The following is a 25,467-nucleotide window of genomic DNA, read 5'->3' as shown; positions in this document are numbered from 1 at the left end:
GAAGCTTAAACCAATGTTGGTGTACTGTTAATAGACACCACCCGGCTTCAAGGGTGTACAAGCCATGCTGCCAGTCTATTGGAAATGGAACAAGAAAGCATGAGTTAAACAAGACGTTTTTATAGATTGGCACACAAATTATTTTTGTCCTACCATGCTTCGCTTCTGTAAAGAAAATGATTTGCCAGCCAAGGCATTGCTTCTCTTGAACAATGCCCCTGGACATCCTCAAAACCTTGCTGAAGTAAGAACATTGGATGTCAAGGTTGTTTACATGCCCCAAACACAATATCACTTTTGCAACTGATGGATCAGGGGATTATATCAATCTTCAAAGCCTATTACCTCCGTATTACATTTATGGAAATGGTAAGAGTCTTGGACACTTCAGGAAAAACTATTAAAGACTACTGGCGATCATTCGATATTTTGAAGGGCATTAAAAACATCAAGGCAGCTTGGAACGAAGTGTTTAAAAGGAGCATGCCGAAAACTTCTTCCAGCGTTTATGCACGCCTTCAAGGAATTAGAGCAAAAGGAGAATGTTATTGAGGACGTTACCAAGCTTGCACAAGAGGTGGGATTGGATGATATTACAGCTGAAGATGTGACAGAAGTCTTAGAGAGCCATGATAAACCGCTTTCCAATGAAGACTTGAAAAAGAATTAGCCGAACAATTAAGTCAACATCCAAAGGAGGAGAAAGAAAACGAAGAAGCTCCTCTGAGAGATATAAAAACGGCTGATTTACAGCATATCCTTGCAAGCATAGAGACTGACTGATGAACTCTGCAAAATGGACCACGATTGGGAATGGAGTGCAAATGTAAAAAAGAGTGTAATCGCATCTATTCGACCTTACACTGAACTCCTTAAAGAAAAAGAAAATCTAGGCAGTTAACACTGGATACTTTTATCAAAAAAAAAGCAGGTGATCTGAAACCAGAACTTCAACATAGTTCTATGTAATATATTTTTGAAGTTTCATATTTTTTTGTATATAATTTTGTTTTGTTTTTGTTATTAATAATTTTATTTTAACAATATATATGTTTGTATTATCTAAGCTTTAAATATAATAATGTTACACATACTTCATGCGCATATTTTTTGACTGCGTTGAACATAACTTTGTACCTCCAATTAAAATTGGGTTCGTTTTACGTCTGTTTTTTCAGGAACGGAAGTGAGGCGTAAACCGAGGGCTGCCCGTATTTCTTAAAAGTTTCTTAAGGTATCCAAAATTCTCAGTAGAAATGGACTACTACTAAGGGCTTGAAGATTTGTAAGGGTACCCTTCATCTATAGACAAGTAATAAAGTCTAACTTCCAGTTCAAAATATAGCATCTGATGTTGCTTAAAGTCCTCTGAGAATTTCAACCCAACCAAACTAAAATGAAAGGCTGTCTGTATTGAGTCTCCTCCTCCTCTGAAGACACATATCTCATCTAATGTAAGTGTCCTTTAGAACATTTTCGATTTCTAAATGAAATTATAAAAGAAAGAGAAACACTGCACATAACCAACCAATTGCATCCAATTATTCCTTAACTGTTTATTACTATATCATCTTTAAAAAAAATTTAAAAAAACTACTACTCATAAAAAAAAATCTTTCCTCTTCCTCTTGTGCCTTAACCCATCTATTTTAGAGTCAGTCTTCTTACATGACATGCAATCCCAACCAACTTGATGCAGAGCCTGACATGGGGGGGGAAGTATTTTTGTCTGTAGAAATGTATGCTCATGGGACCAGTTTGCCTGTTCTGAGGAATGAAAAACATGAGTTTCTGGGAGAGAAAAAACCCTCCACCTCTGTATGAGACTGGCTAACTCACCTTTACTTGAAAGAGACCAGATAAAGGTTCCTCACTTCACGGATGGGAATTGAAACCAGGTCTTTGCCTATACTGACTGAGCTATGGAGGTTCTTAAGATAGCTCATAAAAAAAAATATATATTTAAAAATACAAGATTATTGGCTTGGTTGGCTGAGTGATTTATCTACCCACTCTCCAACCAATAGGCTGCAGGTTCGAATCCAATCCCACCATAGACATGAATGCTCATGTTGTCTTTAAGTGTTGATAAATTTCATCACTTGTGATGTGAGATCACCACTCAGCTTATTGGTGGCATGAAGTGGCTTGAAAAATTCCATGTTTGGTCTCTAGAGCAGGATTTCTGATTTATATAAAAAGAAAACTAAATAAAAACTAGAAAAAAGGAATAATAAATAATTATTATCCTATTTGTGCTACTAACATACTATGGTTTTAAACATTTTGTGGGTGAGAGTCATATAAAGCTGAGAAAGCAGGGCAACTGGTGCAAATTTAGAAGCATCTCCATTGGTAACACTACATACTTGAGCATATAAATGCCCTTCTGAAATTCAAGCAATACTATAACAGCAACAGAAGGAATAAAAATACTTGTAATAGAAAACAATGCCAGTCAAATAACTACTTCAAAATTGCAACTATTATCCTCCTACTTTCAGATTACTTGGCTCACAGTTAGAAATGAGATTTCAAATTGTCCTACTCATTAATTCAATTTGATACTATAAATTTGAAAGTTGAGCTGTGCTGAATATCTTTGATGGATAAGTTTAAGGAATATGTAAGAGATTGGAGATTGTCTCTATAAAGATTGGTTTTTATACTCCGAGTACTTATTATTACACAAGGGTTCAATTCTGTTTGATGCAATGACTTTTAACTGTTTCTTTAAGAATCTGGAAAATCACTGACTCAAGACCGAATACAAAAAAAAAGTATACACATTTAATAAAACTAAAACAATATATACATTTAAATAAAATGATATGTAACTACAAAATACTGGATCAAGGCCTTCTAAAATAAATCTACACTTTAGAGATTTTCTTATCCAAAAATATTAAAGTCATCCATTCTCTGACTCATTCTATTACTGGATTGTGTAACATATACTTAATCATGTCTACCAGACTAAACATTTTGTTTTCACAATAACAAAAATGTTCATAGTCAGTTTCTTTGTTAGGGCCTTTTCCGAAAATATAAACATTTTCTTCTTCTTTTCCGTAGGATCCTTTTTCCCCCCTTATATAGTACACAATATTATTTCTCCTGTCTCATTGACGTATAAATATTCTTACCTCTTGCAGTTCAATTTGATGCACAATTTACTAATTTTTGTACTAGAGGTAAAAAGTTTCTTCTACTACTTTATAAACAACATATCTAAGTTGAGCTAATTCTGTCACCTTTTCCAATAGAAATACAGCATCCTTAAGACAGATGAAACTTTCCTTTCCAATCGGTGTTTTTTCCTCAAACATTCAATTAGAACATTGATTGCAATATCTTCTTTTATTTACTAAATACTTATTGACAGTCTCAACTCCTCCAGTTTAAAGACTCACAGTTCTACAATTCCTTTTCGGAATCTTCTATTAATATTCTTCCGACTGTCACATGAAACTTATGTGACAGTCGGAAGTCACATAAGTGACATATATAAATATGTCACTTATGTGACATATATAAGTCACATATATAAACTTCATAAGAACAAAATTTCTCCGATCTGTGTTCTTAAACTTCCATTAGATCTCTCTTTTGTTTTTCCTCATTACTTTGATACCGAACGCTCTATCTGTCAGCTGTCAATCACGCATCAAACTCCTCGGCGAGCACATGCACTCCATATATGTGGCAAGCAAGAAGTTACATATGGCTGACATGTTGTCTCCGTTAGCATAATGAGAATGTCTTTACAAGACACAAACACTTTATAATTTTAAATTACAATAACAAGGATTGAAAGTAACATAATTATCAGAATCTATTAAGTACATCAAAATTTCAAATGCTTTACATTTCATTTTGACAATAAGAATAATATCAATAACAGGTACATCGCTAGCCGATATATGTGTTATGAAACCAAAACTAATGACAGAATAGAGAAACAATTGTAAAAAGATTCATAATTATAAATTATGATTATTTTTTACAGATGAATCAATTGTATTTGGCCTAGAAATGTGAAAGTTACGGCAGGTAAAAACTTAGCTCTAACAAATCTTGTAAAAATGTGTGGACACTAACTCTATACAATATTTGGCATGAGTCACTCTGTGATCCTTGATGATGTTGCATAGTGACTCTTGGTGGAGTGATTAAAATCTGTCATTGTGATGATAAAAACATTAGTAAAATTAGCTAAACAGTTAATGAATGCAAACATTATGACTTACCATATTACCAAGATTAGCTTCTTGTACTTTCTCTTCGGCAACCCTTAAATTATTCTTATAGCTTTCATTACTTGGATCTAATTCAGAAGCTTTTTGATAACACTCTTTTGCTTTCAGATGTTCATTCAAACTAGCATAAGCCAATCTATTTTAGTAAAGTAAATCAAAAATTGCAGAATGTTCCAATATATATATATAGATAAAATAGTAGCAATTAACTAATAAAGAATAGTTTCCTAAATAATAATAAAAGAATAGTCAATAAATTAGTTAATGAGTGAATAACATCAGGTACTACATGGATAGGCAAGTGAGCAAAGAGAAAGAAGGAGCCTATTGAGAGATTTCTTGAACAGCTGGGAAGTTGTAATCCTTTAAGAACACAATGTGTGGAATGAAAGAGAAGTTAGTTCTGCTGGTTTGAAAGAGAGCATACAAATGCAAGGGATTTTAGAGATGCTAAAATGGGGGGAGGGGCACAGTCAGCCTTTTGTAGGACAAATGAACTTTCTGGTAAGAATGAATACTGTTCTTTATTTAAAATTTTTATTCTTTTAATTTCTCTGAGAGAACATTTACACAGGCTATGAAGATGGCATTGCCATATCATCTACTGGGATGGAATAGTGGAAAAGCTAGCTGAAAGAAGGGCTGATGGTGTGTTATAATTAGAAAGATTATTAAATAATATTTTCCCTAAAAAGTCAGCTTATTTTTAACTACTGAAAAACATTGGTCATTGGTATTACCAAAATGAAGTAGTTCATTATGAGAGCAAATTTGCCAACCTAGCTAAATCGAATGGATGGACTCTCTATTTACCAACTAAGAAGTTGTGGGTCAAATCCCACTTGAGCAAGGATGTTTGTGAATGCCTTTAGGTGGCACATGATTTTCAACACCCAGTGTGATATTGGCAAGTATGGAAAAAATTACGCAGTATGGATAAAAAGTAATGAGACAGAATTAAAATTAGCCAAAATATGGATAAGGAAAATATTTTCTTACTTGTCTCCCTCAAAATAATGGCTTATTTAGGGAATAAGCCAAGTAATTTGGTCATCAGTCTAAATGGGTAGCACCTTTCACTGTCTCAATGAAAGACAGTTTTCAAATGATGGGGAACAACTGGACTAAATGATCATCGCAAAGGAAACATCCATCAGGTAAAACTATCTTTTGCTAGATACAAATTTCAGACTTAATGCCTTAAGATACTACAGTACTGAACAACATTCCATCTAAATGAGTGTGTATGGCAGAAGCTGCTAAAGCATTTTGGAAACATCACTACTATGCCCAAACACAGTCAACATGCTGACCAATTTCAATCCAGCCCAATTATCAAGTAAAAATAACCATAAAAAAATACTGAGAAACTCTCATTTTTAAGCAGGCTAATCTATCAACATTATATTATTATTATTAAGAGAGACCTTCATGGAGTCAGAGGGAAGCCACATAGCCTGTTCACAAATTCATTCACACTATCTTCACACACAACATCCAATGGCAATCGATTCCAATCAATGCATCACTCTAGGAGAGACATATCTAAATCTCACCACCTTCTTGACAGCATTCATTTGTGCACAGGTCTGTTCTCAACTTCCAACGAGGCCCGCTTGTCCTTTCTCCACCATTTATAAAATAAAAAATTCAATCTACTGATAGCCTGTATGAATCTTTCAGAAGTTTGTAAGTCTCAATCAAATCATCCCCTGTTTGCCAGTGGCTGTAGTTCACAAATTCTCCATCTGTCTTCTTAATTGATTCCACAGTCCTGATATAATTTTTAACACTCTCCATTGTGTCAGAATCATCACAGAAACCAGGAAACCAGACCTGTGCACAATAGCAAGAGAAGTATTATCAAGACCTTGTAAAGAGATAAAATGACTTCTTTGTCTTTACATGTCAGGGTTTGTTTTAGCATTGCAATTATCCTCTGAGCTGTATGTGCAAGCTCTGTTTTTATTTTATTTATTTTTTTTTATATGCGACTCCAACCCATTGAAAGTTTTATTTGCAAACCTATAGTAGTACATTTGTACCATGCATGAACATGGATTTTTATTTTTTTATATTTTTACTTATTTTATATTTTCTTGCATTTTTATTTATTTTCTACATAGTCTGGAAACCTTGTTCTAGAGACCAAACGTTGAACTTAGCTCCATAGCTCAGTTGATATTGAAAATGCCTTTGGTTGGAAAGACTTGGTATGAAACTTATGTATCATGAAAAGAATCTTCAACTGGAAGTGAGTTAGCTGATCTCACGTGGAGGTAGCCAGGTTTCCATTTCCAGAAGCTTGATTTTTTTCATCATGCAAAACAAGAAAATTAGCTGGAAGAACCAATGCAGACAGGATTAACTGCCCTATAATAATAGGTAAGCAGGCTGCTAAGAAGCCAAATTATTTGGCCCTGACAAACTATTGAGCATAACACAAAAGGGAAGATGGGATGGAAACAAAATTAAGAATGCCTCTCTTGATATCAATGATATTAAGTCACAGCAAAATAAGGATAAAAACAAGCAAAGAAATTATTTTTGTTTTTCTCCAGGTTTCTCTTCCACAACTATTCTTAACCTCTTCTCAAGTATGCTTGCATGACATCTTGCCTAGAAAATTCCATAGATAAAATTTTTTTAATTCTCACATTCAGTTCTATCTTCCTTTATATAGACAGATAATATGACAGCCTAGCTCTAATCATCTGGAATTGAAGTATCATGACCAGGCCTTCTAAAGTACGAAGTGCAGCCACTGTAAAACTTTTATATCTCAATAATTTGAACATTTCTGATCATCTAAACCAGCTGCTTTATTTCAGGTTTTCGGTGTTTTTTTTTCTACCTCATGTATTGATATACTCAGGTAATGCACTGCTCTTGAAGATTTTCTAATGCTATAAAAAATATTGTTTTTTTTTAGTGCTCTTTCCTCCATTTCTAATCTTTTTTAATGCCTTCAGAATATTTTGCCACCTTCCTGATATTTATTATTATTATTATTATTATGTGACCCCTCCAGGCAGGGCACCTGCTATACAGCTGTCTATCTCCACCACTCAATCCACCAACTACAACAAACCACAACTATCATCATCACAACTACATCAACACCATCTACTGCCCACCACCACTAGTATTTTCACAATCACAAACATCCATGGCCACAGCAGGATTCAAACCCACAGCCTTTTGGCTGGAGAGCAGATACACTAACCACTCAGCCAGCCAGGCCGACAAAAAAAAAAGCTTAAAAAATGTTCTTCTATTCGTTGACTAGATTTGAACCCAAGTCTTCCCTCGAGTGGTCAAGTGCCGTAGAGGGCAAACACCACTTCCACAGAGCTACACAGGAGCTACCAAAAAAAGGCTTAGTAAAAGTTCCTCAAGTCAGCAACTACAATTGAACTTATGATGCTCCTTCTTTGGACAGTCCAACTGCCGTTGACGGCACACACACCACTTCCACTGAGTCAATTTATTTTCTATATTCTTACTAGTCTTCCAGACTTTCGTTTAGCTACTTTTACACATTGCTTCACTTTTTTACATTCTTGCATGTGCTCTGAGAGGATCCACTGTATTCTCTTAGAACATATGCAAACTGATGTGATAGGAACTCTGATATGCTTTCTTCTTTTCCAAGACTGCTTCTTTAACTTCCAGAGTCCATCATGGAGTTCAGGCCTTGCAGACAACTGCACCACATGCCTTTAGCATAATCAGTCAGGGTCTGCCATTAGATTCCTAGGTTTGTTTTCAAACTCTTTCAGTTTTCCTTGACTAATATGTGTGCATATGTTTGTATCTACAGTTCACCTATGAAAGCTGCTGGATGATTGTTTTTAACACTTTTTATTTTATTTTCAGTGATATTGATTCATCCTCCTCAACACTAAATAATGATTATTTTCTTTTTCAAATTCTCTGTATACCCTCTTGTGCCCTCAATCAGAATGAAGATATCACTTTCAACAATAACATGGTCATTAAGACATCTTATGTCTTGTCTTCTCTCCATGTGAATTTATGGGCATCGTTGTCTACTGAGTACTTACCATTATTATTTCCTTTGACCTTTTCTCCAAATGTTCACAAAACATTTCTGTGTATCTGGTATTCATTTCTTATGCTGCTGTTTATATAACCAACATGACTCACCTTTTCCTTTATCAACTGCTTTTGCCAATCTACTTGAAACTGCCTGCTATTCAAGAAGAATGTCCTCGTAATCGAGTTCAATATTATGGCTACTCCTTCCTTTCTCTGGTCACTTCTATTGCCTGAATATAACACATTGTATTTCTCATTTAGAAGAATTTCACCTGTTTTTTATCTTCTTTATTTCATGCTTTCATCCTTGCTATTTATCAGGGAATCAGGGCAAACAGTGAAAAGTTATCCATGGAACTTTTCACTGTTTGCTCTGATTCCTTGAAAAAACAGCAAGGGCCTTGTTTAAAGAGGCAATGCCCAAGCTGGGTTTTCTACCATGTAGTACCATCATTTTCTTTTTGTTTAAGCCAATACAAATGAAATTTGTTTGGCTAAATCTGAAACCAACAGTCTATCCATGTTATCCAAGCAAATACAACTTAATAGGATGCACTAACAGAAGGCAAGCAGCACACATATCAGAAGGCCAAAGTCAGTTCTCCACATTTTTTAAAGGCTATGTGGAGGTTTCCTCTCAGTTATCTAGCTTTCATCCTTACACACATCCCAATTTGGAGGATACAATGACAATGCCACATAATTAAATTTAGATTAGTCCTAAATACCTATCAATGATTTGCTTCCAAATAAATATATTATTGGTGAAGTCTCCACTACTGATAGATCTTACACTTTGACATTACTAACTGCATCAATCTGCCAAGTTCTTGATCTTATTCTGAATCTTCTTCCTATCATCATCTTGGCATCAAAATTCTGTTTTGTTAACCTGTCCTCTCCCATTCTGTTTAAGTGACCATACAAATTTAGACTGGCACTTCTTTTCTTGAATGTTAACAATATTCTGTTCCTTTCCAATATCTATATTTTTTTATATGATTCTGCAATTGATGCCATCTGTTCAGTCCCCTAATTTCCCCCAAACTCTCAAATCTGTTGTCTCTAATCTTTAATCAATATTTTATTTCTAACCCAACTTTCATATGCATAAGTTAAAATTAAAAACACTGTCTTCAATACTGTGAATTTAGCATTTTTGCTAATTTCTATTATTTCATCTAAATTTATTCAATATGCTCCTCACCATAACAACTTTGCCTATTCCATTATCTATTTTCATATTTCATTTGCCATCTGCACTAAAAATTACATCTAAAAAGTTGAAATGTTTTACATCATCATCAAATTCCTGACATGTACCCTCAAGGGTTGTACAGGATATGATAGTACTACATGAATAATTTACATCATTACTAACTTCCTATCTACAAATTTCCTCCAAATCAGTCTGTTACTTGTCAAGACTCCAACATTATCAGATCTTATATTTCTATCGTCTAAGGCACTTTGTACCGTATCAATCCACCTATATCTTGGTCTTCCTCTGGGTCGTTTTCCTGCCAACCTGGCAGAGAACACTTGTTTTGCTAATCTTTCCTCGCCCATTCTGTTTAAGTGACCATAATACCCGAGATTAGCTCTGCTAACACATTTCTGGATGCTAACAATGTTAAGTTCTTTCCTAATATCCTCGTTTTTAATATGATATTGCCATTGATGCCAGCTGTTCATGCATCTAATCTTTCTCAGAACTCTCATATCTGCGGTCTCTAGTCTTTGGTCAAGTGTTTTACTTCTGACCCAGCTCTCAGATCCATAAGTTAAAACTGGTTTGAACACCGTCTTCTATACAGCTAATTTAGTGTTCTGACTAATTTCTCTCTTATTCCATATGAATTTATTCAATTGACTGCCATATTTAATTTACCATCTTCACTAAAAATTGTGCCTAAGTAGCTGAAATGTTTTACTTGTTCCACAGGTTCCTCGTTCATAACACAGTTGACATTTTCAACAATTCTACCTATTTCCACTGTCTTTGTCTTTTTGATGCTGACCTTCATACCATATCTATTACAACAGTTACTCAATTTAGTCAGGCAATCTTGCAAACTTGTAGCGTATTTATTTAGAAGTATAACATCGTCCGCATAAAGCAAAGAGCTGACATTAACATCTCCAATTCTGATATCATGTTTAATACCACTTTCCTTCATAATGTGATCCATATAGATAATGAATAACAGAGGGGATAATGTACATCCTTGTCTCACACCAGATTTAACATTAAACCATCTTCCTGTACTTCCTTAAATTCTAACTGCTGACTTACAACTCAAATAAAGACTAACTATTGCTTGATATAATGTCCCATTGACAGCATATAACTGTAGTGTATTGAATAGCTTCTCACTTGGCACCTTTTCATATGCCGTTTCCAGATCGACAAAACTTAAATACAGATCTTTGTTATATTCCCATGCGTTCTCAACAATTTGTCGTAAAGTGAAGATCTGATCCTGACAGTCTCTATTTGGCCTGAATCCAGCTTGTTCTTTATCAAGCTTTTCTTCTACAATTCTTCTCAACCGTTTCTCAAGTATACTGGCATAAATTTGCCCGGAACACTCAGTAGGGAAATACCTCTGTAATTCTCACATTCAGTTTTATTTCCCTTTTTATATATGGGTACTATGAGAGCTCTACTCCAATCATCGGGAATTCGTCCCTCTGTCCAGGCTTTCTGAACTATTCAGTGCAGCCACTGTAAGACTTTTATACCACTATACTTCAGCATTTCTGGTCGAATATCATCTACTCCTGCTGCCTTTCCATATTTCAAGCCTTTCATGGCTTTTTCTACTTCAAGTATGGATATGTATTCCTGACTGTATGCCTGTTGAGTGTTTTTTACCACTGTGCTATCACTGCTTGTTTCATTTAGCAATTTTTCGAAGTAATTACTCCATGCTTCAAGGACATTCTTTTCTCCCATTTTAATGTCACCTTTATCATCTCTAACTCCTTTTACAGCAATCTCTTCTCCATTTCTAAGTTTCTTCAACAACCTACAGAATATCTTACCACATTCTTGATATTTATTTTCTATGTTCTTGCCAAAGCCCTCACATGACTTTTGTTTAGCTAGTTTTACTCACTATTTTGCTTTCTTACATTTGTCTCTGTATTCTCTAAGAGCAAAAGCTGACTTATTTGCCAGGAACTTTTGATATGCTTTCTTCTTTTACTTCACTGCCTCTTTAACTTCCTGTGTCCAACATAGAGTTCTGATTTATCTATCCTTGCAGACAACCTCAACACATGCCTCTCTGGCTGAATCAATCTGTTTTCTTCAGGGCTTGACACTGAATCTCCAAGGTTTGATTCCTGTTCTCAAACTCTTTCATTTTTTCTTCAATAATCTTTGTGTATTTTTGTCTACAGTTCACATCTGAGAGCTGCTCAACTTTTATTCATTTTAAAACTTTCTTACATATTATTCTTTTCAATACGAAATTCAATTTTATCCTGCTCAAGACTAAATAGTGATCGCTTCCAATGTCAAATCCTCTGTACACTCTGGTTTCCTGCACCAGGGAGAAAACATCACTATCAACAATAACATAGTCTATGAGACTTTTCTTATTCCTTGCCTCCTCTCCATGTGAATTTGTGCACATTTTTATGTTGGAACATGGTGTTAATAATAACAAGTCCATGTCCTGTGCAGAAATCCAACAGGTATTTGCCATTATTATTAACTTTGCTCTTTTCTCCAAATTTTCCCAAAATATTTTTGTATGTCTGACACTCATTTCCTACTCTGCTCTTTAGATCCCTAACAAGGATCAACTTTTCCTTTTTCATTGTGTCAGTCGCTTTCTCTAAAGCATCAAAAAATCCTCCATTTCTACCTTAGTAGAACCTTCTGTGGGACAATAGGCACAAATAAGTCTCATTGTCCAATTCCCCATTCTGATATTAGCCTCTTCACTCTACTTGAGACTGCCTACCATTCAAGAAGATTAGCCTCGTAGTTTGTGTTGAATACTATGGCTACTCCTTCTTTTCCTTGATTGTCATTTCCTGAATATAACATTTTGTATTTATTGCTCAGAAAGATCTCAACAGTTTTTGTCTTTTTTGTTTCAGTCACCCCTATTATGTCGATCTGGTACTTATCCAATTCCTGAGCTAGCTCCATTTCTTTGTCATTCAGGCTTCTTATGTTGATAGTACTGATCTTAAACTCTGGTGATGTTGAGTTAGGTTGTGCTTTCAGATTTGTTCCAGTAGCTGACTTTTCGCTGTTCGCCCTGGTTCCCTGGCGAAAACAACGGGGGCCTTGTTTAACTGGGCGATGCCCCAGCCAGCATGAAATTTTGTCATGTTGTACCATCATTTTCTATATTGGTTTAAGCCAATAAGTATACAATCTGGTGAGCTAAATCCCAAATTGCCAGCCCATCCTCGTTCGTTCAGTATCCAGGTAGATACCCAACAGGGTGCACCACGAGAAGGTGAGGATTGGACAGAAGCTCTGGTCAGTTCTCCGCATTCCTTTAAAGGCTATGTGGAGGTTGGTAGTTAATGTTTTCTCTGTTTCTGTCTCTTTTCATATTTTTTGTATTCATGTATAAAGTAAACAGATGAGTTTAATAATTGATTATATAAGATTTTAACATCAGGTTTAATTCCACTTTATAACAAGAACATACAAATGATGAATATTATACAGATCCAGCAAGTACCTCTTCTCATATTTTAAATTAAACTATTCATGTACCATATTTACTTGAATATAACTCCCTCTCACGTATGTCTCACACCCTTGTTTTTACTTTACAAAAAAACAAACTAAAGTGTCACATATACCTCGCACATAAAAAAAGTTTAAAACTTCAAGAAATAGATAGTGAATGTTGTTATACAGATTTATTCAAGATAAACATATATAGAAATATGCATGTAACAACAACAGATGGTCATAAAATCTATTAAAGAAAGTAGGCCAAGCTTTGTTTTATGCTAAATGTTAGCATGATTCATGAGTCTCATCTTTAAGAAATTTATTTATATATTGCCAAAACTATTTTGCTTGCCTCCTCCATCTCCATTAGTTCATCTGTAGAGAACAACAGCGCTGAATGTAGGTGAGATGTCTATTAGAGGTCTTTACTGGCTTTCTTCAAGAGTGACAGCATTAGGAATGTGATCTTGCAATGTGTATCCTAATAATGATCAAATGCAAGTTGCTCCAAAACTGTTCATGATATTAACTGCTAATTAACTAATGACAGTCATATTCCATGTTGGATACATATTTAAATATGGCTTGACTAGTGGTTTTGTACAGATGAATTTTGATATTTATGATGATGAATTTAGGTTTCCAAATATTAGTTAGGCTTTTATGGAAATGAAGGGCTTTATGCTTTCTTTTAACTGTCATAGTATCAATAGAAGTAATGAAATGATCTTTTACTTCTTCAAGAGCATAGTCATTTTACTGCCATGGACTATCACCTCAATCAATGCTGCACTTTTACATAAATTATCTAAGTGGTTTTGGGAAGCCTGAATGTTACAGTAGATTAGCACAATATCATCATCTGGAAAATCAAAGACTGCTCATGAGTTTATCCTCCCAAATATCCATTGCCATTCCATACCCATTTTCCTGTGAGTCTGAAAACATAGTCAAGAACAATAATAAAAAGATATGGTGCTAGAATCTTCCTGAAGAACTCAAGTGGAAATAGTAAAGCTCTCTCTCTCCAACATCAATCTGTTAACGATTACTCTTGCATGGTGGTTGTAGTGTGGTTCTGTTGTTGCTTTAATTATTTTGATTGCTACAAAAATATGCATAAATTAATGTGGAGAAAGCATGCACGAAATAAGAAAACAAAACTCTGATTATTATCGTTAACAGTTGATAGCTTCCGACCAGTTCATAATATGAGGGTATATGGGTAATTTGAAATAGGAAATAATTATCATTTAATTTTAGCAGGATAAAAATGAGTACCATATTGAAAATAAAAATATATATCTATACAAAGGTTTTAAAAGGGATGAACTGAGCAGCTTTCAGAGGTGAACTGTATATTGAAATATGCAAATATTATTACAGAGAAAGTAAAAGAGTATGAAAACAATAACTTCAGAGACCCAGTGACAAATTGTGAAAAAAAAGCATTAATTAATTTAACTGGGGAGGCATCCAGTGAACTTCTTTGCAAAGATAGAAAAAAAAAAAATGATTATTTCATGATAGAATCAAGAAGTTAAAGATGCAGTCCTGGAAATGAGGAAACTCTTGGCAAGTGGTCAACAAGTTATCTGAGAGTTTACAAAAAAAAAAAATATATATATATATAAAATGCAAGAAAGGCAGATTTCTCAAAAGCATTTGATTTAATCAACAGAACAAAAGGATATTCAAAACTGTGGTTATTATGGCATGTCACCATAATAACTAACAATTTCCCCCCTGCAAAATAACAAAAATAAAAATTAAATTAAAAAAAAAAAAACACTACTGCATAAGAAGATTTTTTCCTATCTCAGAACTCAGGTTTTCCTCCTACAAAACAAGCCAACTGGATGAGAACACATGCAAATAACGAGCAAAAACATGTTTGTAGGATGGATTACGTAGAATTCAGTGAATATTGAAACTCCAGAGAGGCGCCATATAATAATAAAAATAAACTCATAATGCAAGGTTGTTCCAAATGATGGCAATAGAGATTGTGAAAGGAAAGAAAGAAAAATGTGCTTGGTGATCTATTAAGACACATCCAGTGATGGCTACGCACTGGTTGTATCTTAACAGATATGGAGGATACTAAGCAATTAGCAATGCCAAGTCTAATGAACATGAGCACAGTAATATCTGTAGAAAATGCACATAGCATAAACTGTACACATGCCTGGAAAAGTAGAGGAGAGAATTTGGATTTATCACTTGTTGTGTTCTGCACTGAGCCAAGAATATTTATGGAGCTCCTAAAGCCATTCTCTGATTTCAAAACAGTAGTCAATGGTTAGATGGTGTGTACAGAGTTCACACCTGTTTAGAGACAATGTACATGCCTCTACTGGTTTTTAGTTATAAGAGAAATTTTTAAAGGTACCTGCTGCACAACAATCAAACTATGAACACAATACAATAATCACAGATATAAACTTTAATGAAAAGCAGAGATATTTCATATGGAAATTAACAGTATACATCATTAGTGTGTGGAAACAAGCGCTTCAAAGAACAGGAATACAAGGTAAATACAATTGATTTACCAATTAAAATGATTGCCACGTACTACAGAAATAATATTAAAGAAAAAAATATTTTCATATTTACATAAGATAAGAATCTCAAAACACTTGGGGGGGGGGGGAGAAAGAGAGAGAATCATTCTATTTTGGGTTAGGCCAGTGTAAAAAAGAATTTAGGTGTTGGAACATATTGGGGTCAATTATCCTTTACATTTAATGAAGGTTGTAACCAGTTAATTCCAACAAAGTTTTGACAGTGATAAGTTCTAGTTGTAAGCCTGAGAGAGAGAGAAGAGCACGTTATGCACTCTACTAAGTAACCATTTGGTAACATTGATTTTTTGGGAGATGTGATGAACAGACTTTTGATGTATATATCTGCCAGTAAAGGTAGGTTTCTGATAAACAGTGGTTGACAAAGTACAAGAGGCTGTGCAAGTAAGAAGGATGTCCAAAAATTGTAAACTATCAGCATTTTCTTTTTCCATTGTGAATTGGATGCATGAGTGAAGGGTATTGATCTGATATAGGAAAGTGGCGAATTTGTTTTTGGAATGAGATCAAATAGCAAAAATATGATCGACATAGTGAAACCAGAGAAGGTTGGGGATGAATCGATGAAAATAAGGTATGTTTCAGATGGTTAAAATAACAGTTTGTCAAGGATGGAGAGAGGCTACCCATGGCAGTGCCTTCAATCTGTTCACAGATCTTGTTTTTCCAGCTGAAATATCCTGATTGTTCATTATATAGAAATCCAATAGTGTCAGACAACACAATGTTAGTAAATAGAGAAACAATGTCAAAACTAACTAAGATATCTGACTTGTATTTAAATTTTTTAATTTTTATTGTTAATATTATCTCTGTAGCACATGGCAACTATTTTAATCAGTAAACCAACTGTTGTATTTATGTTGTATTCTTGTTCTTTGAAGTGCTTGTTGATGATGTACTGTTAATTTCAGTACAAAACATTTGTGCTTTTCATAAAAGTTTATTAGTGTGATTACTGTATTGTCTGAAATACAGTAATATACTGAAATGAGAAAACATTTCTCTTCTGAGAAATATTTTCTCATCTACAGATTTTGGTGCTGATAAATGTTATACTAGAAGTCCCCCCCCCCTTTTTTTTTTTGGAAAATAAGATAAGTTAAAACTTTTATAGCACTGATCGGAATCTGACCAAAGAATTCTACTAAGGTTGAAGAAATATTCAAAAAGTTATATTCATGCATAGCATGAAGTTTGTCAAATGTGTGTGCAAGAGAGAGAGAGAGAAAAATGCAAGGTACAGGCATCAACAAAACTGATGATTGTATTTGAATTTTGTATTCAACTGATAAAATTGCTGATGTACAGAAAAAACAAACAAAAAAACTCCGAAATAATGGAATCTAAGTAGTCCAGCATTAGTTGCAAAGTCAGAGAATAAAAATCCATCCACCATGACACAAAAACATGCAATCAGAAAGTTGACAATAAGAGATTATAGAATGGACAGCTGAATGCTTACTTAACTAGTTTCACTCAGAAAATACAATGTCTAAGAATTATAAAAAAGCAGCATTTGCCTCTCTGAAGTTTTCCATGGAATGTGTTCAAACATTGACAATATGTACAATATCAGTTTAGTGGGTTTTTTTGTTTCCCCCCCCCAAATCTTAAGATGTATACTATAATGCACATGAATTTAGTGGGGATTAAAATTTTAATTGCTAACATTCTCCATGTGGCCAATAATATACTGGATGATTTCTCAGCAAAAACTTCTGGATGGCATTTGAGACCTTTGATGCTTTCATCACTATTACGTGGAAATAACAAAAGGGTAGCAAAAGGAAGAGCCTCCATAGCCTAGGTTTCAACAGAGCCCTTTGACTGGAAAGCTCTGAGTTTAAATTCAGATTGGGGAAAAAAAAAAAAAAAAAAAAAAAAAAAAAAAAAAAAAAAAAAGTGAATAAATGTTCACTTTTTTTTTTCTCACTTAGTCAGCCTTTTACAGAGGTGGAGGGGTTTATCCCCCTCCTGGAACCCCCCCCTTCAGAACAGATCTCAGGTAGAGATCTGTTCTAAGGAATAGTTCTACCTCCTGGATGAAGATAACACTTCACAGGACCAACAGGAAAGCTGTATCTTTGTTTTAGACATCACTAACAGTATAGGTACTAAATTCCATTCATTTTTAATAACATATCTTGCAAATCCAGTGTTAAAAAACATTTCAAGAAGAATTAAAATTATATTAAGATAAATGACACTTTATGTAAAAAAAGGTATGGTGGGTTAAACAAGATAAAAAATAAAATCATTTGAGAATAATATACTCTAGACAGTATAGTTCTTGTAACATCCAAGAATATGCCACTGTATGTGAAAATTCAGTATGATAAACTGAACATAAGAATTAAAGCTGAATTAATACTATTAACAACAAAAATCTATAGAATATACTCACCCCATTCTTCCATATGCTTTGCTATACTGTGGATCAATTTGAATAGCAAGCCTACAATCCTCAATTGCTGCTGCAAAATTGTTGAGCTTACTATAAGCAGCTGCCCTAGAACACAGAAAATAAGCTTTAACAAACTGCTTTTCTAAAACTGGGCAAATGTGAAAACTACTGTGTAAAAAACATATTGTGTGCATGGGTGTGTAATATAACAGCCTCCATAATTCAGCTGGTTTCTACAATGCTCTTTGGTTGGAAAGACCAGAATTTGGATCCTATCTGGGATGTGAAGAATCTATCAAGGTTTTTCAAGTGAAGGAGAGTTAGCCAGTCTCATACAGGAGTGAGAGGCTAGAAGAACACATACAACTGACAATATTCTATATGCATAATATATTATATTAACAACCCTATCAGACAAGCCACTGAGCGTAACATCCAAGGGGACAGACATTATATTTCAGATAAATCTCAACTGTACACATCTGATCACAAGAAAAATATATAATTAAGTGAAGAAACATACACAAATAAGTTGGAATGAGTACTCGGACAGCATTATATTTCAGATAAATCTAATTTGAATACACTTTGATAATGTGAGCCTCCTTTGGTGCTCATCACACTTTCCAGTGTTCAGTACACTACCCACCGGTTACCAACAATATCAGCTATTTTGAACTATTCCCTACAACAGAAGAATTACTGAATAACTACTTCTACTATACACACACACATTTTTTTTATTATAATACTGGAGAACTGAATAACCAGGATATACCATCCATGGCAGAAGGAAAAGCTGGATTTGGGAATAAAATATATACTAACTATATTTTCATTCTACATTCAGCTGCAGAAATAATCAAGGGAAAAAGACTGTCCATTATAATTATTATTTTATTGTTATGAGCAAGTGTTTGACTCTGTCAATAGAGAAAAATTACTTCACATCCTATATAATTGCAAAACATTTGGCTAAGTAGATATAGATATAGATTAGAATTCCACTGTAGTATGATGCTTGTGAAAGCCCTACAGTTCTTATCACCTAATCTGAGATTACCCATTTAATGGACACCTGAAGAGATTTAAAAAAGTTCAGTACCTGATAGCCAGTACTAAATGTATGAAAAGGTTTAGAATATTTAATGGTGGAATCATATAAAAAAAATATATGAATAAAAACAGATCATCAGATATTTATAACTAATTTTGCTCATTCATCATCATCAATTCCTGCCATGTGTATAGGATATGATAATACTACATGAAAAATGTACATCATTACTAACTTCCTATCTACAATTTTCCTCCAAATCAGTCTGTTACTTGTCAAGACTCCAACATTATCGGGTTTTATATTTCTATCGTCTAAGACACTTTGTACAGTATCAATTTATTATTTCTTGGTATTACTCTGGGTAGTTTTCCTGCCAACATAGCAGAGAACACTTGTTCTGCTAATCATTCCTCGCCCATTCTATTTAAGTGATCATACCATCTGAGATTAGCTCTGCTAATGCATTCCTGGATGCTGACAATGTTAAGTTCTTTCCTAATATCCTCATTTTTAATATGATATTGCCATTGATGACATCTGTTCATGCCTCTAATCTTTCTCAGGACTCTCATATCTGTGGTCTCCAGTCTTTGGTCAAGTGTTTTACTTCTGACCCAGCTCTCAGATCCATAAGTTAAAACTGGTTTGCACACCGTCTTCTATACAGCTAATTTAGAATTCAGACTAATTTCTCTCTTATTCCATATGAATTTATTCAATTGACTTCCTAGCATACCAGCTTTGTTGATTCTGTTGTCCATTTCCATATTTAATTTTACCATCTTCACTAAAAATCGTGCCTAAGTAGCTGAAATGTTTTACTTGTTCCATAGGTTCTCCGTTCACAATGCAGTTGACATTTTCAACGATTCTGCCTATTTTCATTGTTATTTCTTTGTTATCTTTTTATTGCTGACCTATATACCATATCTATTACAACAGCTATTCAATTTAGTCGTGGAATCTTGCAGACTTGTAGCGGATTTATTTAGCAGTATAACTTCGTCCGCATAACGCAAAGAGCAGCCATTAACATCTCCAATTTTGATATCAGGTTTAATACCGCATTCCTTCATAATGTGATCCATATAGATAATGAATAACAGAGGGGATAATGTACATCCTTGTCTCATTCCAGATTTAACATTAAACCATCTTCCTGTACTTCCTTAAATTTTAACTGCTGACTTACAACTCAAATAAAGACAAAGTATTGCTTGATATAATGTCCCATTGACAGCATATAAGTGTAGCGTATTGAATAGCTTCTCTTTTGGCACCTTGTCATATGCCTTTTCCAGATCGACAAAACTTAAATATAGATCTTTGTTATATTCCCATGCTTTCTCAACTATTTGTCGTAAAGTGAAGATCTGATCCTGACAGCCTCTATTTGGCCCAAATCTAGCTTGTTATTCACCAAGCTTTTCTTCCACAATTCTTCTCAACCATTTCTCAAGAATACTTGCATAGATCTTGCCAGGAACACTCAGTAGTGAAAGACCTCTGTAATTCTCACATTCGGTTTTATTTCCCTTTTTATATATGGGTACTATGAGAGCTCTACTCCAATCATCGGGAATTTGTCCCTCGGTCCAGGCTTTCTGAACTATGCAGTGCAGCCACTGTAAGACTTTTATACCACCATACTTCAGCATTTCTGGTCAAATATCATCTACTCCTGCTGCCTTTCCACATTTCAAGCCTTTGATGGCTTTTCCTACTTCAAGTATGGATATGTATTCCTGATTGTATGCCTGATGAGTGTTTTTTTACGACTGTGCTATCACTGCTTGTTTCATTTAGCATTTTTTTGAATTAATTACTCAATACTTCAAGGATATCTTTTTCTCCCACTTTCATGTCACCTTTATCATCTCTAATTCCTTTTACAGCAATCTTTTCTCCATTTCTAAGTTTCTTCAACAACCTACAGAATATCTTACCACCTTATTGATATTTATTTTCTATTTTCTTGCCAAAGTCCTCCCATGACTTTTGTTTAGCTAGTTTTACACAGTATTTCACTTTCTTACATTTGTCTCTGTATTCTCTAAGAGCACAAGCTAACTTATTTGCCAGGAACTTTTGATATGCTTTCTTCTTTTCCTTCACTGCCTCTTTAACTTCCTGTGTCCACCATGGAGTTCTGATTTTTCAATCCTTGTAGACAACCTCACCATATGCCTCTCTGACTGAATCAATCAGTGTTTTCTTCAAGGCTTGCCTCTGAATCTCCAAGGTTTGGTTACTGTTCTCAAACTCTTTCATTTTTTTTTCAATAATCTTTGTGTATTTTAGTCTAAAGTTCACAACTGAGAGTTGCTCAACTTTTATTCGCTTTAAAACTTTCTTACGTGTTATTCTTTTCAATATGAAATTCAATTTTATCCTGCTCGAAACTAAATAGTGATCACTTCCAATTTCAAATCCTCTGTACACTCTGGTGTCCTGCACCAGGGAGAAAACATCACTATCAACAATAACATAGTCAATGAGACTTTTCTTATTCCTAGCCTCTTCTCCCCATGTGAATTTGTGCACATTTTTATGTTGGAAAATGGTGTTAGTAATAACCAGTCCATGTCCTGAGCAGAATTCCAACAGGTATTTGCCATTATTATTAGCTTTGCTCTTTTCTCCAAATTTTCCCAAAATATTTTTTGTATGTCTGACAATCATTTCCTACTCTGCTATTTAGATCCCCAACAAGGACCAACTTTTCCTTTTTCATTGTGTCAGTTGCTTTCTCTAAAGCATCAAAAAATTCCTCCACTTCTACCTTAGTAGAAGGTTCTACTAAGGTAGAAGTGGAGGAATTTTTTTTTTTAAGTTTTAAAAGAGGTATACCATGAGTAGATATATCGATACAAAATTAATAACCAAAAAAAAAAAAAAAAAACTCACGTACAAAGATTATTTAATAGTATAATTTTTGCCTTATCAACTTTATAGGTAAAGTTGCTAAGGCTCTGTATTGCTAAAACCTTGGTATTTAGGGTCTAGCTACTCACTGAGGAGACCTCAAAAAAGGTTGAAACTGGTCTGGGTAGTGACCCCATCCATAATGTATTGCAGTATACATCTTTTAGTGAGATGTGCTTTACATTATGGAAAATACTAAGAATAGTGATCAGAGCTTTACCCACCTTTACAATGAGTTGCCCTGGTGTTGTACCATCTTTAGACTTGAACTATGTTTCAGGCGCAAACTTAATTGTTTGCATACTTGGGATTAGGAGTTAAATAACCAAGCTCATAAAATTACTTGGTAACCCTAATATACAATATCCCCAAGTTAAAAAATAAATTACATCTATATCTCCTCCAGAGATTCTTATTAAAAATAAAACCACCTTGCAGCAACTTCTATAGGTAAAGTTGATAACGCTCTGTATTGCTAAAACCTTGGTATTTATTGTTGAAAAGGTTGAAACCAGTCTGGGTAGTGACCCCATCCATAATGTATTGCAGTATACATCTTTTAGTGAGATGTGCTTTACATTATGGAAAATACTAAGAATAGTGATCAGAGCTTTACCCACTTTTACAATGAGTTGCTCTGGTGTTGTACCATCTTTAGACTTGAACTATGTTTCAGGAGCAAACTTAATTGTTTGCATACTTGGAATTAGGAGTTAAATTACCAAGTTTATAAAATTTACTTGGTAACCCTGATATATACAGGGTGTTCGGGATAAATTTGACATATTTATAATTAATTATATTTTTCCGAAAGTTACATGTATTAACACACACTTCTCTTCATTTAAAAGTTTGGACCCTTCTTCATTCATATACAAGATGTCAGAAAGGATGGATAGCTGGAACCCACCTGAATCATGGAAGAGAATAACTTGTATCATGATGATTCGTGCCCGCCATCAAAATAAGGATATTACGACTGCTGCCCAATGCTCCCTGAATACAGTAAAAACAATCAGGCATGAACTAGAGACTTGCAATGGTGACTACGAGGATGTAGCAAGAAGAAAGATCCCTAGCAGACGATCTGATTGCGTTCGTACAGCAGAATTCCTCGCAAATCTGCAGGAACAGGTGTTGAAGAACCCTGGCATTGGAATTCGGGCTTTGTTCGTGGAGTTGCTAACTGTAGTCAAGCCCTGGATAACAAGGGTAGCCAATGGTAGGCCGTATGTATGGCAGCAGGATTCGGCCCCTTGCCACACCTCTGGGAAAAGTCAAAAATGGTTGTCTGAAAATTTCTACGACTTCACCAGTCCAAATGTTTGGCCTCCAAACTCCCCAGACCTTAACCCCATGGATTATTTTGTATGGGGCGCAGTTGAAAAAGACACCAATCGCACTTCCAGTAATACAAAAGCCCAGTTAATGGATAAAATTAAAACAGTTTTTGCGGCCCTTCCCAGGGAGACTGTAGCATCAGCTTGTTCGAGGTTCCGAAGCAGAATTGAAGCTGTGATCGATGCTAATGGTGGTTATTTTGAGTAAATCTTGTTGATAGTATTGTAATTAACTCTGCCTGTAATGTTTTTTTGTCAATTCATTAAATTTAATAGATACAAAGAAGATTTTCTTTTTCCTTACGAAACTGTCAAATTTATCCCGAACACCCTGTATATATATATATATATATATATATACACACACACATACATACACACACACTATCTACCAATAATTTTCCGGACACTTTAGCAGTTGATACCAGCAAGAGGATCCTAATATGGCTTTGATCACCGCCTGCACCCTTTGAGGGAGGCTTTCCACTAATATACAGCAGATCCTCCATTAAAGATGCACTGAGTTCAGCGACAGATCGAGGATGCACTACTCTGGATCCCAATTTCCGCTCCAATTCGTCTCACAGGCAAATGATGGGGTTGAGGTCAGAACTATGTGCAGGTCAGGGTAGTCATTTAATATCCATCTCCTTATGTCTCTCTATAACAGCTGCAGCTGTGGCATTGTTGTCTTGATAGTAACACGGGTCATTCCATAAAAGCTCCACAGCACCTGATTATTCAGAATATCAAAGTGAGCTGTTTTCATGGAAACAAGGAATAGTGATCCCACTCCAAGCCAGGTGAATGCACCACACACCATTACTCCTACACTACCAAACTTTACTGTTGGTACAACACACTGAGGTAACAAGCATTCAACAAGCTGCCTCCACAACTACCCCCTGCCATCAGACTGGAAACAGGTGAACCTTGATTCATTGCTCCAGAGTACCGTTTTCTACCGTGAATTGTCCAGTTCATACGCTCTATGCACGAGGCCAGACGAGCCGCCTTGTTCATTGTTGTTATGTTCAGATTGTGCTGCTGCTACTGCTGCCCTTCCATGGATTTTATTTATGTATAGATCTCTCATTCAATAATGTTATAAAATAATTTAATAACTGACTTGTATTCTTTATTTTGCAGTATTTTTGAAGCCTACCCTACTGGTTAGCAATTATTAAAATGAAAACTTAATCTTAGCTTCACAATAATAAAAAATTTTCTACACAGCTCTAAACAAAGACAATAACACTTAAATTACTATTTGTGGATATCCTTATATAGATAACTGCTGAACTATGCTATGCAGGTTGAGTTGTGCTGGCAAGTGTTATTATAAATAATAATTATATCATAAAAATTACACACACAAGCACAAAGTATATCACTAATGATTTTTTAATAGCAGTCAGATGTCTCTTACCTATTGCAATGATATACTGCATTCCGTCCATCTATAGTAATAGCCTTTGTATAACAATCGATAGCTTCCTTATACCTGTCTGTCTTTAGCAAATTATTACCTGAAATTTTTTCTAACTTTAAACAATGCATATAACATATTAATGTTTTTTGAAAAGCAATCCAAAATATTTAAAAATGCATTCACTTAATAAAATCCAGCTAATAATTTAAAATATGCATTTGTGATTTTCATGCCTTCAATGTCAAATGACATCTAACAATCTACTATTATAAATGCAGGAAGAACAGGTATTAGAAATAGAAATTTATTCATTTTATTATATTATGGATCAACATATCGATCACATAATTCTATATGATCTATACCACACTAGTATCAGGTGTGCAGAAGCTGAGAGGAAAGAAAGGAACAAATTGGTGATATTCTTTTCAAACAGATAGAAGTTGCAATGAGGACCATCTGATGAGGAAGGGTGTTTCAGATACCAAGTTAAGCAGAATGGATAAAAAGTTAGTTTAGTGGGTTTGCAGTGAGCAGTGAATGGGTGTTGAACAGATGCTGCTTATGTTGTTATGGGTTTAGCAGAAAGTTGAAGAATGGTGAATGTTGGTTTAGTAAAGTAACAGATATAAAATAATTTAAAGAAAATGCACAAAACTGAAACAGATCATCTGAAATCA

General features: G+C 34.6%; 1 protein-coding gene across 5 annotated transcripts in view; it reads right to left on the bottom strand.

Annotated features, from left to right (window-relative positions):
• The window catches only part of LOC150095598 (small glutamine-rich tetratricopeptide repeat-containing protein alpha-like), a 279,209-nt gene that overhangs the window by 153,377 nt on the left and 100,365 nt on the right, over positions 1–25,467 (bottom strand). For all 5 annotated transcript variants that reach the window (XM_090410599.1, XM_090410600.1, XM_090410601.1 and 2 more), the window contains exons 5-7: positions 24,785–24,884; positions 18,031–18,135; positions 4,251–4,395 (exon numbers count right to left, since the gene is read on the bottom strand). In XM_090410599.1, coding sequence (XP_090266725.1) covers positions 4,251–4,395; positions 18,031–18,135; positions 24,785–24,884 — 350 coding nt within the window. The remainder of the gene's footprint in view (positions 1–4,250; positions 4,396–18,030; positions 18,136–24,784; positions 24,885–25,467) is intronic.

Source organism: Typopeltis vanoorti, chromosome 20, assembly GCF_054136105.1.
Source record: "Typopeltis vanoorti isolate ZY-2024b chromosome 20, IOZ_Tvanoo_1.0, whole genome shotgun sequence".
In the NCBI taxonomy this organism is placed as follows: Eukaryota; Metazoa; Arthropoda; class Arachnida; order Uropygi; family Thelyphonidae; genus Typopeltis; species Typopeltis vanoorti.
This window is presented reverse-complemented; position numbering and strand designations above follow the sequence as displayed.